Genomic DNA, 17,493 nt, shown 5'->3' with positions numbered 1-17,493 from the left:
CATTATATTAATACTAAGGGAATAACTGTAAAAATCTCAAGATTTTCGTGGAACGGGTGCTATCCCAAAATATCCCCCCATCTGCCATTGCCAACCTTCCAACTCCCAGGCTCCTAGTTTTCAAGAATGAGTAAATTAAAACACTTATTGAAGGGGTTAGCTCTGAGAAGTTCTAAAATCCTGGGGTGCAGCTAATAGGAGGGGGAACTCTCTCACCCAAAGTTCTAAGGCGTCGGCACGCATTGCTGACGCCTTGAAATTTTAGTGTCTTAATTAAGCTTATGTGTCCGCATTTGTGGGCACACTGGACGATTTTGTCGACACATTCTTTATATCCCCAATTCAAACTCAAGAGCCTAGATTTGCCCCTGCTAAAACAAGCGTTGGTCTCAATCATGAAAAATGGGCCCAGCTTTAAAGGGTTTTCAATTTTCTCCGTCAAAATTTGGAGTTGAATTAAAGCTTAGAGCTGAATTGAAAGATTAGTTAAGTTGAAAGAGATTCTAAAATTTTATCAAATTTTAGGAAAGACCAGTTGTTCCAGATCACCTCTGGCCTCCATGTAGATAGGCCGTAATTACACTACCCATCCTTGTGGGTACCGTAACCTCCTTTAAAATAGCTACATGGCATAATTTTGAAAGAATAAGAACTGAAACTAAAGTTCTCATATACTGACAGCTGGCTAGAGACAACATAAAAATTAAATCTCATAAGTAAAACTTTTATATCGTTTAATTATTCTTGGTGTGTATTCAGGAGAATAAAATTTTCTTTTTGGGGAAATTCTTAGAACCTGCAAAAAACTGGAGATAATGGAAACCCTGAGCTCACTATTTAATATTCACATGTTACTTTTAAGTTCTTTTCTCCGTTACAGTGGAAACCTTTGATTTGTAATCTTTTGTCAGCAGTCCACATGTATTTCATTGTCAGATGAATTTAATTTTTTCGAAATGTTGTTTTTTGTGAAAGTTTTTACATGCATATGATTTACTCGGGTATAATTTTTGAGAAACATTGAAAACATATCAGATAGTATTGGAAGATCATAGCCCACGTGCTGGTATTTGTTTTACTCGTTTTTCTCATGCTTATCTTAGAGAATCGCTTTGCAGATAGCTGAATGATACATTTAATTAGACTTCTGGGAGAATTTAGTAAACTATTGGCTAAACATTTCACTCTATTTTTTACTATTTTCAAATTACTTATCAAGCTAATTATTTTCAATTAACAAATTAGTACCAAACTACTGGAGCGTTCACTGGCTATTGTTTGTAAATATAGATTTAAGCCATTTTTGCTTCCAAGAAAAATTATTCATCACTGGCAGTTGTAACTGGGAGTCTTAACAACTTCTATTATTTCATACGTGTGTACGCAGGGAAAAAGCAAGAAGTTTATCACAGGGTGGATCCAGAATATTTTTTTTGGGGGGGGGGGCGAAATAGGTTGATCCGATAAACTTGCGTTAGTGGCAAGTTTAATTAACGCAAAATTGAGTTAATTAAGTAAATTACACTACTTTAGACTACGCTAGGGGGGGGGGGCTCGCCCCCCTGGACCCGCCACTAGTTTATCATAGATTTGGAGAACATTATCAAATAATGGCAAAGAATCAATGTAAAAGGATTTGCCAAGACAGCTTTGGAAATAACTAGAGCCTCAACTATGTCTAAACTGAAAAATATGGAAGTAATGGCCTGTCCTAACGAGAAATGGGGTAGCGCTCATAATGTAACCTAGTAGAGAGATAATATCATAACATGTTAATGGAAACTTTTAGAAACTTACATTTGCAAAGTTTCCCTAGTGAGAACAGTCTGATTGTGTTTTTCCTCTGCTCGAGTGGCCTACTGAAAAGTCGTTGAGAGACCAATAGTGGTTCTTGTGAAATCTGGCTTTGAAATGTTAATTCTGAAAATCAACTGACATACCGATACAACCAAAAGGCAAAAAAGAGATAGCGCTAATCTATCAGAGCACATAACCCTGGCTGATGCTCCTGCAAAGTATCCCTCCAAAATAGAGAGGAAACAGGGGAGTTACCGGAGCACGAAATACTTTGCTAATGTCGAAAAAAAGGACTTTGCTAATGTCGTAAGGCTTATAACTGTAAAGGTCAGCTGAGGTGACAGGCAAACCCTGAGGGATGAAGATAATGTTTTTCTTATTGAAGCCGTGGGGGCCAAAATTATGGAGGGCAATTTGAACTTTGCCTCTGGTGTCGTCTCGAAGAAATTTGAGGACGGCATAATAAAAGAAAAATGTCAATATGAACAGATTTCGTCATGGGCGAGGTATTGAATGGCCTGAAACCGGGATATTTACCTTTTGCCCCGGGAGGCACCCGTCCGAGAATAAATTTCTTCGTTGAAAATCCAAAAATTGTGTTACCAGAGAAGTTGTTGACGCTGGTTATTTGCCTGCAAACAGTTTCTCTTCCTAGGAGAAAATTGTCATAACCAAAACCAAAATCCACGTTAAAGAAGGTAAAACATGCCTGCATTTGATAATTGACATGGATCTGATTGGGCAAATAGAGATTCGGAATCTCGGTATCCCAGTTGGAAAAAGGGAATATGTGCTCCTCAAACTTTTTTTTAAGAGAATGGCAGAGTCCACCCCTGGGGAAGAGGAAGTTAGGCCTTAAAAAAACATAATCACAAATGACCTTAATATATATGCCAAGAGGGCTAAAATGCTGACAGTATTAATTTGCACCACTGTAAAGCAGCTTCCTATAATATTAGGAAGCAGCTGGCAGAGACGGAGACATAAGTGAGAATAGTAAAGGAGCTGATAACCATCACTAGGAAAGCCATGGGGAAGATCAGAGAAGGTGAAATTCCTGTTTGTAATGTGGTAATCACCTTTGCCATTCCAAGAATTCAGATGCTTCAAGATTACCGAAGTATTGTTCTAGAGATGTAGTTGCCATAGCTGTGAAAAATCTAATTGGTTGTAAACTGTAATGTCTTATTCAGCTTTTATGCCATGTTATGAAGAAGCAGCTAAGGTAATAAAACTGATAGGATATTGTGAGAACGAAAAAAATGTCCATAACTCTATCGTGTAATGCAGATGTGCGGCACACTTCATGGAGAAGTACATACGTGAATACGAGGGGTCCTGGGCTCCTGGAATACATAATCAGGGAGAGTCTTGAATGGTGGAACTAGAGCACAAGGCTGACTTTCAAAACAATAAGAAGAAGAGAAGTGTGACATTTAACAATAGCCACTTAACAGCATACAAGAGTAATAAGAGATTGGTACGTGAGTGATCTTCCGTCATTTTTAAGATCATTGTTTGATTTGGCTTAGTGCCGAAATATCTCACCATAAAGAAAACTAATGAGAGACACAAGAAAAACCAATTGCCTTACATGTAAACAAGCATTAGCTGAAAAACTGATAAATCTGCTATTAAATCATGACGAGACTTATCAGGACCTTGTAAAGGCGACAGAAGGGCTGATGGCTTTAAGGCAACCCTTCTAATATCTGTGGTGGAAAGCGAGCAAGGAAATAATTGGTTGACTTTGGAACTAAGTCAAAATGGGAAGTTGACACGAAAAGAGTATTAAGAAAAGCCATCCAAGCGGATTATCCCGAAGGCATGCTTGGATTGATCAAAACTCCTTAAAAAAGAAATAAGGAGGGCAAGGAGGATCCATTAGATGAATTTGTGTGACGCTATAGAGTCAGATAAAGCCAATAACTAGCTACTGAAGGCTCTAAAGAGAGACCAGCAGACACATCTGGGTAGTGTATCAAGTGAAGATGATACTTTAGCCATGGATCTAGAAGAAAATCTAAATCGCATGATTGCAAGCAGTGTAGGAGACCCAGAGGGAATGACACCCTATCTGACCTGTAATAGTAATATAATTTGTAGGTTGAGGCTGGTGTCCTGAACTGTAATGAAGAATTTGGTCGAAAATCTGTCGATGATTCCCGACCATTTAAAGCTCCTGGAGAAGATATGGTTTATCCCATAATGCTCTAAAAGGGATGGAAAGATATTAAAACTTATTATATTCGTATAGCTAGGAGAAGCCTCACTTTAGGCCAAGTTCCCAAGATGTGGCTAAAAGGAAGAGGTTTCTTCATACTCAAACCTGAGAAAGAAGATTATTCAAGTCTTTGGTCACATAGAATGATCATTTTAACAACTTTTAAACTGAAAGGGATGGAACGACTTATTCACTAGTACCTGATAAGTAATCAAGAGACCAAAATATGATTTCAGAACAACAAAGTGCCATCTTGGCCTCAGCGGCCAAAGTATCCTCAAACTGGAAAGGCAGCACACCCATCAGGATATTCCAAAAAAGGAGGTGCTACCGAGCCGCGCAACTGGTGAAGTATAAGTTTACAGTGCATTTACACATTGCTGAAATCTGTCCGGATTTAGCAATCCGGGTGGGAATCCGTCCGTTTCCATGCTTGAAAAACTCTCTAGCTTTCTGCAACCATTTGAGCAAATCAGGACGGATTCTTGGAAAGGTTTTTAAATGGATAAAACCATGACTATGGATCATCAAAAACTTGATGGTCTTATAACATTGGTTCAAAGCTACCCCAGCTTGTATGATACTGCTAACACAGGCTATAAGGAAACCTAGACAAATAGTGTCATTTGGCTCTATTGCTCAACAGCTTTTAGAGGAGGGTAAGAACATTATATCCTTCTTAATGTTTTGATTATAGCTAGGGGCGCTACAGCTAATTTCGTTACAACTTTTAGGGTAAATTTAGGACATAGGACCATAATGAGATAGGTAGGAAATAAATAGACCATTCGATTCAGAATTTAAATTTAGATCATACTGATGCACCTATTTGAAAACTTTGCCTTGAAACGTAGCGTTTTCTGGGCCATCGTTCGAAAAGGTACGGACGGCTTTCTGTAATGTGTAAATGAACCATTACTGTCAACACCTGGGAAGATGCTCTCACATATGATCCTACAGAGAATCCGAAAACAACTTGATCATCACCTCTGATACGAACAGTATGACATCTGACCAAATCATTCATATGCGGACCTTATATCCACGCTTCTAAGTGACTTCTAACTGAAGAAAGTAGAGAGTTCCGTTCGAAGATTTTTATGATCTTGGTGGACTTCGATAAGGCATACTCCGTATATCGTGAAAGCCTATGGAAGATTCTCATCCATTATGGAATCCTTGGTAAAATAGTGACGATTATTACCGCCATGTATGAGGATAGTGAAAGTTGTGTCAAGACACCAAAGGGCCAAACTCGTTTCTTCGGATTTTGTCAGGAGTAAAAAAGAGGTTTGTTCTACCACCATTACTTTTTGTGATTATGGTTGATTAAATCCTGCGGAACACAGAGACAGGAGGCATCAGATTAAGCCCCGAAGTCCAGGCTAATGATATTGACTTCGAAGATGAATGATGTGGTAAAAATTATGCGAAATAGTGCTGCAGGGTCTGATTTAATGTCGGTGAAGGTATTTAAGGCAATTTTTATTCTGTCATATCGTATCAAATTGTGTACATGATTAATGAAAGCTTTAAAAATGGTTTATATCCTGAGTGCCTTATAGATGTAAGGGCGATCCCTTTATTTAAAGGAGGAGAGTAGAATAATGTAAGTAATTATAGGCCGATATCCCTCCTTTAGAGAAACTTCTAAACATTAGAGTATCTGAGTTTTTGGAAAATTTTGGATTGTTTTTTCATCATAATCAATTTGTTTTCATAAAGGGATGTCTACAGAACAGGCAGTTTTAATGTTGACTACGTTTGTAAATGATGCTCTAGACCAGGGTTTTAAAGTGACGTCCATTTTCTTAGATATTGTAAAAATGTTCGACACTGTTGACCATGTAATTTTATTGTGGAACCTAGAAAATTGTGGAATATCAGGAAAGGCATTGAAGTTACTTGAATCCTTTTTGAGTGGTAGGATAGAATATGTAGAAATATCTGTAGTTAAGTCGAGTGAAAGAGTAGTTGAATTTGGTGTGCCCCAGGGTTCTGTTTTAGGCCCCCTTTTATTCCTAGTACATATATCAATGACTTGAGCTTTTCTGTAATGAGTTTGATAAATAATTTTCAAGGTTTATATACTAATTCTAAGGTTTTCCTTCCCAGTTTTACTGATGATACCCATTTTGCTGTGGCAGCAAAGACTTCAGCTGATTTAACAGAAATAATGAAAAAGGGTATACTATGTATAGATAAGTGGATGAGAGTAAATAAACTTTTGTTAAATCATAATAAATCAGGGTTTCTTGTGTATGGTAGTTCTTCTAATTGCTACTCTTGGATCATTGATATACAAATAGACAATTATGTAGTCAAGCGTACCAATAATATCAGATATCTTGGTGTTATTGTTGATGAATGCCTTAGTTTTAAAAATCATGTATCTTTTTTTAGTTGTAAAACTACAAGAAATGTTGGAATAATGAGAAAGTTAAAGAACGTATTCCCGAATTATTTGGTGAGAATAATTTATTTCTCTATAGTCCACCCGTATTTGGTTTATTGTGTGAGTATATGGTCTAGTACGTTTTCTATCCACTTGAAGCAACTGCGTGTGATGCAGAACATGGCACTTTGAGTGTTGACCGGAGATAGTAAAGAAACATCAGTTATATCTTAATATGTACAGTTAAAAATTATCCCTCTGTCAGGTCTAAGAAAATTCTATCATGCATTGTTCATGTATAATTATTATTCCAAATTGGTTCGTAAGTGTTTCCTAAATCTATTTACTTCTGGTGATGAAATGCACTGCTATCCTACACGATATGCTAATGAAGTAAGGACACCTCAAGTCGTTAGAACTAGATCTTTATTTTCAATACTTCATATTGGGCCAAATGTTTGGAATAATTTGCCGGAATTTTTGAAAAATTCAGCAAATGTAGGTGTTTTCCATAAAGATCTTAAAACAGTTTGTCTCCAGTTGTATGATTTTTGAAAAATTGTTAAATTGAATTTCCTTCGCTCTCCAGTTTCCCACCAAAAAAAAACAAAAAAAAAACATTTAATGCAATTAATTTGTTTAATTGTTGGATGGAAACAAGGAGTTTTTGAGTGTGTTGGTTGGTGGAATTTATTTTTGGTTGTGGAAGGGTTGTGTAACCTGGAGTGGGGCAAATGCAGATTTTTTTTTTCCTTTTTTCTTTTTTTCTTTTCACTTCTTGTCTTTTTTAAATTTAATTCCCGTGTTTAAGGGGTTACTCCAACCAAGCGAAAGCTTACGCAGGGCTAATTGTTTGTTATATTGCTTTTTTTTTGCTTTCTTTTAAGTATTCTCCTCATGTGTTTTCAATTCAATTCAATTAAAACTTTTTATTTCCTCCGAATACGAAGAGTAAAAAAGAAATAAATAAAAATAATAACCGCTAATCAACAGGCCATAAAATTATTTTAAACTATATAACAACAAATACGCAAAGGCCTTCAATCAAAATTACCACACAAATTAACACTTCATTCAATAGATAATAAATTAACACTTCACAAATTAACACTTCATTCAAAAATTAAATCAAATAAAATAAATTAAGCTTCGTGCGCAGCTCTATATAAATTATGAGAAAAACATTTAATTTGGATAAAAAATTCTTTTGCTTTTTCTCCAAAACATCAACAGGATTTTTTATTTTATATGCATTCATTAAAAAAGTATTTGATTCTGATTTAGAAAAGCGGCAGAGGAAATTAGAAAAATTAAAAAATTTTGTTTTTACATGCGCAATATTAATATTTCTAAAAAACGGGAGAAGCTATGAAAAAAATAAAATTTGAGGCAAAGCGACTGTATTATATACCCGAGCCAGTGATTTCCGAGAAAGAAGATCGCGAAGACAAATTACTGCCCCGAAACTAGACGCTATTCTACTTTTACCTGCTTTAGAAATAGAAGCACGGCATAGAGCTAAAGTTGGTCCATAAGGCACACCAAGATATAAAAAGATTCCAAAGGTTTTAAAATGCTATCATAAGTACGGACAGAAATTTCTGAATTAACGAGATCATTAGCCTTAGGACCAAGAATTAAAAACTGACACTTTTCAGGGCGAAAACGAAGTCCATGCTCACTAAAAACCTTTGCTAAAAAATCTACATTTTGTTGAAGTGACTGAAGCGATCGACTCAAAAGGAGTAAATCATCTGCGTAAGCAATCCACAACAGAACATAACCTTTACCATAAATAAAAGTCAACTGAATTTGATCAAATAGCCCCAAAACAGAAATATTGAAAATCAAAGGAGAAATAATGCTTCCTTGTCTCAGCCCCCTACATAACTTAACATTATAATCACTAAACTGATTCTTCCACTTAATACGAATACGAGAGGAGCCATACCACTTTTTTATAACCAAAACTACTGGTAGTTGGACATTATTCTTCAGAAGCGCAGTCATAGCCCAAGAATGGATAATTGAATCATATGCTGCCGCAAAATCTAATGCAAGTGTATAAACTCTATCCCATTGCTTACAAAAGAATATTATTCTTGAAAGGAGGGTATGAGCAACATCCATGCTTAGACCCTTGCGGAACCCAATTTGATTCAGGCCTTGGTTACAAGACTCCAAATACTTTAATAAAACTAACTCAAAAACTTTGCTAATCTGGCACGAAATAGTAATCGGCCTGTAATCAGAACATCGATTCGTATTCCCTCCTTTTTTTGAAAGGGGTGAAGTGGTAGCACGAGAAAAGCTAGTTGGAAGAACTCCAGAAGAAAGAATAGTAGTAAAAAGAGTAGCGAGGAGAAGGATTGCTTTGGGGGATGCCCATTTTATATGGTTTGAATGTATACCATCATGATCAAAAGAATGCTTACTTTTTAGAGCTTTAATTGCTACCGTTACATCATCAACAGAAAGATATTTTACTATTTGGGCGGGGCTTTGAAATTTCTTCCGGTAATAAAGAGTCGAGCCGTGATTCAACTGCCGCATCACCGGATGAAAAAACTTGATTATAATGAGTTATCCAATCATCTAGTTTCAGAGAACTATTAGAATCCGGTGAACAATTATTATTACGACGTCTAGAATTAACCAAACTCCAAAGCTCATTCTTATCACCAGTAATCCTTGAACCAATTTCATCTTTTATAATTTCATTATGCAAACGCAACTCAGCCCGAAAAACGCGTTTAGTTAATTTCATACCATCATAAAATGGTCCGGATTGCGGTTTTCCCGCGCAATTCCAAAGGTAACAAGCTTGAGATGCATTCTTTTGGCTTTGCTTTAAAATCGTGTTAAGGTTCCAACCTAAAACACGAGATCCACGACGGAAAGAATCAGTTCTAAATGCTTTATTAGCCCCGACTTTTAAACTATGAACAATTTCAAGGTAAAATAGATCAATGTCAATTTGATCAACATCCTTAGAATAATTTACAATTATTTTAGCTAAAAGTGCATCTGATTCTTCATGATATTTGCACATTTTTTCCCGATCCCAGATCATTTTATTTACAATTTGACTAGAACGATGGATAACTTTAAAAGATGGAATTTGAATGTTTAAATGAAAAGAAAGGTAAAAATGGTCACTAATAGGCATATCCAACCCAACATGAACAGGCTGTGACTAGTGACTCCTCTATCCATTGAATGCATTCTGAATTGCTCATCAGGAGTCCCCGTAGGAAATAGTAAGTTTTCCATATATGGGGGATCTTATCACAAATAGTTTATTGAAAATTTTAGAACAGCATTCTGGATTTACCCAGGGCTATGCGGATAATCTAGTATTCTTATTGAGCAGATAGTCGTAGGTGAATAGAATATGCCGTAGGAAATCTAAACATGGTTGTAAAAATCAAAACTACATTTAGCTCCAGAAAAGTTCGAAATAATCGCAGAAATGGCAAGTTCTCTATCCTCTTAAAACATAATGATCACCCGTTTTCCTTAAAAAGACGGGTGATATACTTTGGGATCCTTATAGACCAACAGTTAAGCTGTAAAACTCACTGCAAAGAAAGGACTCGGAAGCCACAGCCTCTTGTATGCAGTGCCAATGACTGATGGGTATGAATTGGGACCTGATTCTGGATCATTATGTACTAAATAAGAATGTAATCAGGCTGATTTTGCCAAATAGACCGATTTTGCCATGGCATTCATGGAGCTAATATTAGGACTCCAATGTATAGAAAATTTTGTAGAGAAGAAGTAAAAAGCAATGTCAGGCTGCAGATTGTTCGTCAATGGACAAATAAGAAGGAGATACGAGCCAGAAAAAAGTAAAATAAAAGCCACGTTGGTATCTGCAACTGAGTGATGTTTAAATTTGAGGAATTACAGATGCCTATTGATAATATCATCCTAGCAATAAAAGCCAAGAGGCAATTCCAGATAGCCATAAAGGATAAGAGACAAATCGAATAAAAAATCTAAAGCCGAACTGGTTTCTTTACCTAATGTACCAGTCCTTGGTGTGAAACCTAAGGATATTTCGTTGAAACATGACCTTGAAACTTGCTTTAAATCCATCAGGCCCTTGGGTAACTTTCTAAATACCGGGAAAGATGAAACTTGTGGCATTTTAGGTAGGCGGAGTATATAGAAGTCCTTGCTTGTATCGTTAATTTTACATTGGCCGAACCTACCAACAGTTTGTCGAGTGTGTTATTGAGCATCGCAATTCCGAAGATAATTCTCTCAAATTTAGAAAGGTTCCGGAAATTTTTGTTTCGGCTTTGCAGGATATATATTTTTATCATCCCGATTGTTTTGTTCAATGTGAGGAAGCAACAGCCATTTCTAATGATAAGAGTTTCATGCAATGGTTAAGAGAAGCCTAAGAAATTAGAAAAAAAAATGTATTTTGCAGATTTGGCTACTAAAATCACATTTGAAATGTAAATATTGGTCCTAATTATGATATTATAAGAAAAAAACTATAATAAAAAATTCTAGCAAAGTCTTGTAAAATCTTCAAGGGATTAAATTAAATAAGAAAATCACAAAGATTGGCAGCATTGGATGCTAACATAAGGGTTATTTCTCAGAAGAATAATTAAACTCATTTGCCAGTAGCTGTGTGTTCATTACATTAGTTCTCTAATTGTATATGTAAGCATCGATTATTTATATTTATTGGTTTGGTTGTTTTATTTTCACTTTATATATATATATATATATATATATATATATATATATATATATATATATATATATATATATATATATATATATATTCTTTTCGTTGTAGATTTCAGTTATTTTTTTCTCGTTTTTTCTTTTAACACTGAAGACGCCTTATTTATTTCGAAATATGTGTCTAATTTTTCTCTTCCTTTTCCTCATTCTGGCCATATATCCCTTTGTCTTCTCTAGATTTATTTCTTTGAAGAGAAATAGAGCAATATTTAGAGCTGCTCCATAAAAGTAACGCGATAATTTGGTTTACGAATAATTTGTGATTTGAAGAGAAACCTGGAACTGGGAAGGTATTATACCGATAAATACACCCAATCTGGTTAAAGATATAGCCAGTTATCATCTTGGTAGTTTTTCTACGATGTTCAAGCTGAACTGTTTCGAACAGAACGGGCAACATGATCGCTGATGCTCAAGGATTGTGCAGGTAGAAACATGTAAATTCTAACGGACAACCAAAAATCTCTTATTGCTCTTTAGAATACATAGAGTCTGCAAAGTAATGAATGGAATTCCTATGAAGAACTGTACAATCTAGTAACCAAAGAACACTGAATTACATTGATATGGGTCCCAGGAAACTCTGGGATTGAGGGTAATGAGACGGTGGATGAAGCGTTCGAAGCTTAGACCTCACTGATAGAATATGGACCAGAACAATTTATCTCTATTTTTCGGAGCGGTTGGGAAGTGGTAGTAAGGAGATGGTGTAATTGAAGAACGGACGACAACTGGCAAAGGAAAGCGGGATACAATGAAGCATAGGGTGAGTCCCTGAAGCTTAATCCCATACTGACTAAACATATACTACGACTAAGTAGATCGAAGATAAGAATGGTAAATGAAGCCATAACACGAATTGGAAAATTTGGGAAGCCCCTCTCCCGAATTGGGAGGATTGACTTGCCTTTATTCCGAAAATGGCAGATGACCGTTGAAACTAGGAGTCATGTGATTAAAGATTGTCCTGCCAGGAGTAGACACTGGCTGAAGTCTTTCATCTTCGAAATTTCAAGTGGGAGGATGTAGCGAGGGAAGAAAGGGTTTGGCAGCTGGAAACTAGATTGTGTACTTAAATGAAGTTTGCCAATTGGAACTAACACGGGTTGTCTAGTTTGTCATGTTTTAAAATAGTAAAACATTGTATCTGAGCTTAAATGGTAGACTGATAACTGAGAGGTTGCTGGCGAGTGATACGGGCATCCATACCCCTCGCTTGCTAGAAAGGGGAGTGTGGAATTGAAACTCTAATGCGGGTATTTATGTTTGGGTAACAAACAAACCTTTGTTGTAATATTCTGATTAGCTCTTTTATTTAAATATATAATATTTCTATAAATATATTAAAGCCAGTATAAAAAAATCTCTATTTCTCTGTGGTTTAATTTTCACCATAAGGTTTTAGTTTGGATACTGGAGTATATAATAAATTTACATATCATGAATGATGAAAATATAGCTTGTAATGAATAACTAGCAGAATTTTTAAAAATACAAGAAAATATTACAGAAAAGCTGGAATTTTTGTAATGAAAGTAGAGATAGAAAAAGAACATTAAAACGAAAAAAAGTTATTTCTTTGCATCCAATGTAGTATCTTAAAAATCGTGCAAATCAACAGACTGCAGGTATTTATCAATTTTTATAGGATTATGGAGGACTAGGACCTTAAATATGACTCCCTGTTTTGGAAATGCCAATGTGTCCTAAAACAAGGTTCTTTAAATTGCTTATCAAATCATACTTTTTTTCAAAAGGGTTGAAGTACATCCAGGTTCTCAGAGGAGCATAAATACAATATCTCAGGAACCGAATAGGTATTAAGTTTCCACTTTCAGGGAAATTAGAGGGGGAGTAAAACTAAATCAAAAGGTACAATACATATCCAGATTATCAAAAGAGTATATGTGCAATATCCCAGGAAAAAGGGGGGTACGTTGGAAGTTTTAAAGCATATTATTGGGAATGTTGAACAAAATCAAAAGACTCTATGTCCGTCCAAGTTCGTCCTAAGGGCATATTACGGCATCTTAGGAACGGATAAAGGTATTAAGTTGAAACTTAGGGACCTCTTGAGGGGGATTTACAACTAAATATGGATGTTGAAATGGTCTATCTTCAATATATATGGGATGTCTAAGGACATTAAGGTGAAAGTATCAAGGGATATTGAACAAAATCCATATGTACTCTATGCATGCAGGTTATCAAAAGGGCATATGAGCAATATCTGAAAAACAGCTGAAAATAATAAATTGAACGTTTGAGGGCTGCTACAACTACTACTTATACAATTAGTACTACTGCTATTGTGACTTTTCCAAGCTGTGGCTTTTTCTTACTATTTGAATTTATGACTGCTTCCAACTGCAAACACTTGTGAATGTGACTAATTGCGACTGCTACCCCAACTAATTGTAACTACAATTACCAGTGCATATGACTTTGACTGTATCAACTACTTTGCTATAGCAAACAACAAGACAATCCCTCAAACTGGAGCAATGCCAAAAAGACAGGGATAGACTGGCTGGTAGGTTTTCGAGCTTAAAATCCACAACTGTTACTACGCAAGCCTGAACCCACAAGCTTGAGTCATGCAACGAGCTTTAACAGAGTCAACATTGGACAGTTCTTCTCAAATCCGAAGTCAGTTCTAGAGAAGCTTAATTTTAATGCTAGTAACATATACAACTGTGACGAAAATTTTGTGACCACTGTTCATGTTCCTCCTAAAGTTTTTAGGGAGAGGGGTCAAATGATATTGTGCAAGGTAACATTATCAGATAGAGCTATCCTTGTGACCATGGTCGGCACTGTTTCTGCAAGCCGTCAGTATTTACCACCTTAATTTATATTTCCAAGGAAAATTTTTCAGCCTCACATGCTAACTGGTGCTCCAGCAAACTCAGCAGGTGGATCAGTCAAAATCTATTTTTGATATATATTCATCACCTTAAGGATATATTCACATCGATAATTTTCCAAATTAGGCTACAAGAAAGCAGTAAAAGAATCTGGTATAGATTTTGTTTGGCAAAATACTAAAATGAAAAGTGCATTAATAATAGTTCAAACTGAGTTTGAAAATCGGGTTCCTGATTTCTCAAAGATCTCACTTAAGATGGATATTTTCGAAAACCCCTTCGCAGTGGATATCAGTAATGTACCAACTGATTTGCAAATCAAGCTGATATATTTGCAAAGTGATACCACACTTAAAATAGCTTTTAAGGAAAAAAAACACCTTGGAAGATTCCAATGGAAGTTTGCCTTCTGAAAACTACGAGGAATTAAAAAGGCTTGCTGAGCAATTAATTACTATGTTTGGTAGTACATGTATTTGTAAGTATACTTTTTTCAATTCTGAAATATCCAAAAAACTAAGACTTTTCTCGGTTATCGGACATACATTGGGATGGAAAAATCCACGTTTCTACTACAAAAATACAAGGTTATGTAAAAAAAAACTTGCAAATCAAATGCAACAACGAAAACGTCATTGATTGTATTAAATACTATTAATGTAGTAAAAATATACATTAAGCGTTTAATTTTTAAACCTAAAATATTTGTATATAAATATTGTAGATGTACTCTACTAATTAAAGTATACCTAAAATACTAGACTAGAGTTTAATGACATGTGACCTAAGTGCGCTCCGCGTAATATCCCAAAGTAAACTTTTGGCCCTTTTACAACAAAAGGTTGCCGACCCATGTTTTAGATGATTCTCAGAAAAGAAAATTATATAACACGCTTTATCTATAAACTAAAACAATAAAACTAGGGATCGCTTAATTCTCAAATGACGTTTCTGAATCTGTTGAAATAAATTTAACTTTTATTTCTTTTTTTGGACCATTACTTTTTAAGAAGAGAGATACAAGGAAGGGAAAAGATTGATATGCAAATTTTCATAACCACAAAACAGCATCTATAGATTCATTTTCAGCAGGAAACTACATAATTTACTCCGTTGGGAGCCAGTAACAAGGGACCACGTGCCTTTTTTGTCTCCGGCTTGTTTTTGCAAAAAAATAAGGTCTTTGCTCATTCTACAGTTGAACAGAGCCTTTGTCTATTTTTTTTTAGTTCACACCAAGAGAAAGTCTTTAGTCCTTCGGAATTTGAAGATGGCGTATCTCATGAGCAAATATATATAGTATAAAAACTTAGTAGATATTATTTTTCATTAGCTCTTGAAGGAGAATCAGTGGCGGATCCAGAGGGGAGCGAGGGGGGCTCGCACCCCCTAACGTCGTCTAAAGTAGTGTAATTTACTTAATTAACGCAAGTTTGGTTTAATTAAACTTGTTCCTAACGCAAGTTTATAGGATCAATCTATTTTGTCCCCTCCCCCTACAAAAAATCCTGGATCCGCCCCTGAGAAGAATTGATGAGTATGAAAAGAAAATTGCATCCCTCTTCGTTCAACAGTTAATTCTAAAAGTTTGTTTTGTTTTTTGCAGAAAACTATTTGTTAAATGTTTCTAAAATTGTATTTATGGCTTTTTTTTCTCTCTCATAAACTACCTACAAAATTTTGCAAGTCCAGGGCAATGAAACAAATGGTAGCAATAATTTTAAATCAAAATACAAGTCTCATTGCACACACCTTTGTCTTTCTCAGATAAATCTTGTTTGGTATTCACATTCAACCTCTTACTTTCAGCTACCAGAGACCAGATATCCGAATAGAATTATCGACACGGAGACAAGTATGGGCGCAGAACTATTGGAAGAATTGAAACTTTATTTCATGTTTTGACGGTGGAGATTCAGTTTCATAATACTGTTGAAAAAGTTGACGGAACTTCTATCACATCAGAATCATTTCCCACGCCACAAATGATAAAAACGTGTGATAATTCTGCTTCACTCTCTTATCAGTCTGCAATGAACTGCCATCCAGGGAATGAGTGTCGAAATGAATTACTATCAGATCACTCTGAAGCAAGTCTGTCAACAAATATTTTTACTCAATTTGCCACCCCCTGTGACAACCGTGGACATTCAAAGAAGTTTTTTTCTGTAATCTTCTAAGTATTTTTCCGTTTTTTCTAAGGATATTCCCTTTCTTCTTATCTATGAGTTTGTCTGCTATAAATCTTCTAAGTATTTTTCCGTTTTTTCTAAGGCTATTTCCCTTTCTTCTTATCTGTGAGTTTGTCTGCTATAAAACCTTCTTTTTCAATAAGAAGAATTAATTAATTCAATTTCAAGGTTAGACTGATTGCTGCAACCTAGTAAAGAGCGAAGTTCATCTTATAGTAATACAAAATGTAAAAACGCTTTTCGAAAAAACGAAAAACAACTGCCAATGAAGCTGATTCAGGAATACTACTACTCACCGCAGTACCAAGCGATCTGAAGCCATCACAGTTACACATGCTACTCCTCTATCTCAATCTATTTAAAGTCTCTCTCTTTACACCCTCCCAAGAAGCTCCCATATCCCTTAAATCTTTGCACACGACATCTTCGCACTCCATTTAGGAACCACCCGCTTTTTATTTGAACCTAGACGGTTTTCCGACAAGAGTATCTTTGAAAATATGTCATCCTTCGTCCACAGAACTTGTCCTAACCATCTCAACCTTTCTCTCATTATAACTTTAGAAAGCGGGAATTAATAACATTTTTCGTATAGCCTACTGTTTGAAATACGGTCAGACAGGCGGTTACCCAAAAGAATCCGTAGGTAATTTCTCTGGAAAATATGTATCAAGTTCTCCTCCGTCTTTAGGAGCGCCCACGATTCAAAACCGTGTTTGACTACTGTCATCACTTTAGCTTCTAATGGTAGTAGAGTGGTTTAAGTATAATTTTTTTAAAATTGCTAGAAACTTTCCAGATTTTAAAAATTATGTTCATAATCTTCAGTAACTTATCTCTAACTTTACAACCACCGCATTTAAAAAACTCATTTAACACACTATCAGCACCTTGGATCTTTTTTTTTCAATCTTTCTAGCACTGTCACTAATTTTTACTCACAGAATAAATCTTCATTCACATCCAAAGTATCATAAACTTTTTCGTTATTTTCTACTTCCTTTCTTGTATCTCCGTCACAGTTGAAGAGACTATTTAAAATTTTGCCTGTCGACAACGTTGAAGACATTCTAAATGCTGCATAAAGCACGAAATTTCCAAATAAATGCCAAAGACGATCTATGCATGTAGTAGGATATGCAATATTAAAATTCTTTGAGATGAGCACAATATCAGTATAGAATTGCAAAAAAATAATGTGAATATTTGAAGCTATAAATAATGTATAAATAAGTGTACGAGTAA

At 35.5% G+C, this 17,493-nt stretch overlaps 1 protein-coding gene across 5 annotated transcripts in view; it reads left to right on the top strand.

Annotated features, from left to right (window-relative positions):
- LOC148956707 (uncharacterized) overlaps positions 1–17,493 on the top strand; it is a 63,540-nt gene that overhangs the window by 38,384 nt on the left and 7,663 nt on the right. For 2 of the 5 annotated variants that reach the window (XR_016141564.1, XR_016141560.1), the window contains one exon: positions 15,866–16,224. The exons of 2 other annotated variants lie outside the window; for them this stretch is intronic. Coding sequence is in view for 1 of the 3 variants with exons in the window: in XM_089086868.1 (XP_088942994.1) it covers positions 6,425–6,453 (29 nt within the window). In the remaining 2 variants the exon portion in view is untranslated. Of the gene's footprint in view, positions 1–6,424; positions 6,489–15,865; positions 16,225–17,493 lie in introns of those variants that run through there. One more of the 5 variants, XM_089086868.1, reaches the window with a different exon arrangement.

This window comes from Artemia sp. Qi Xiang Cuo, chromosome 1 (genome assembly GCF_049724085.1).
Source record: "Artemia sp. Qi Xiang Cuo chromosome 1, ASM4972408v1, whole genome shotgun sequence".
NCBI lineage: Eukaryota > Metazoa > Arthropoda > Branchiopoda > Anostraca > Artemiidae > Artemia > Artemia sp. Qi Xiang Cuo.
Note: the sequence above shows the minus strand (reverse complement) of the source record. Positions and strands in the feature narration are given on the sequence as shown.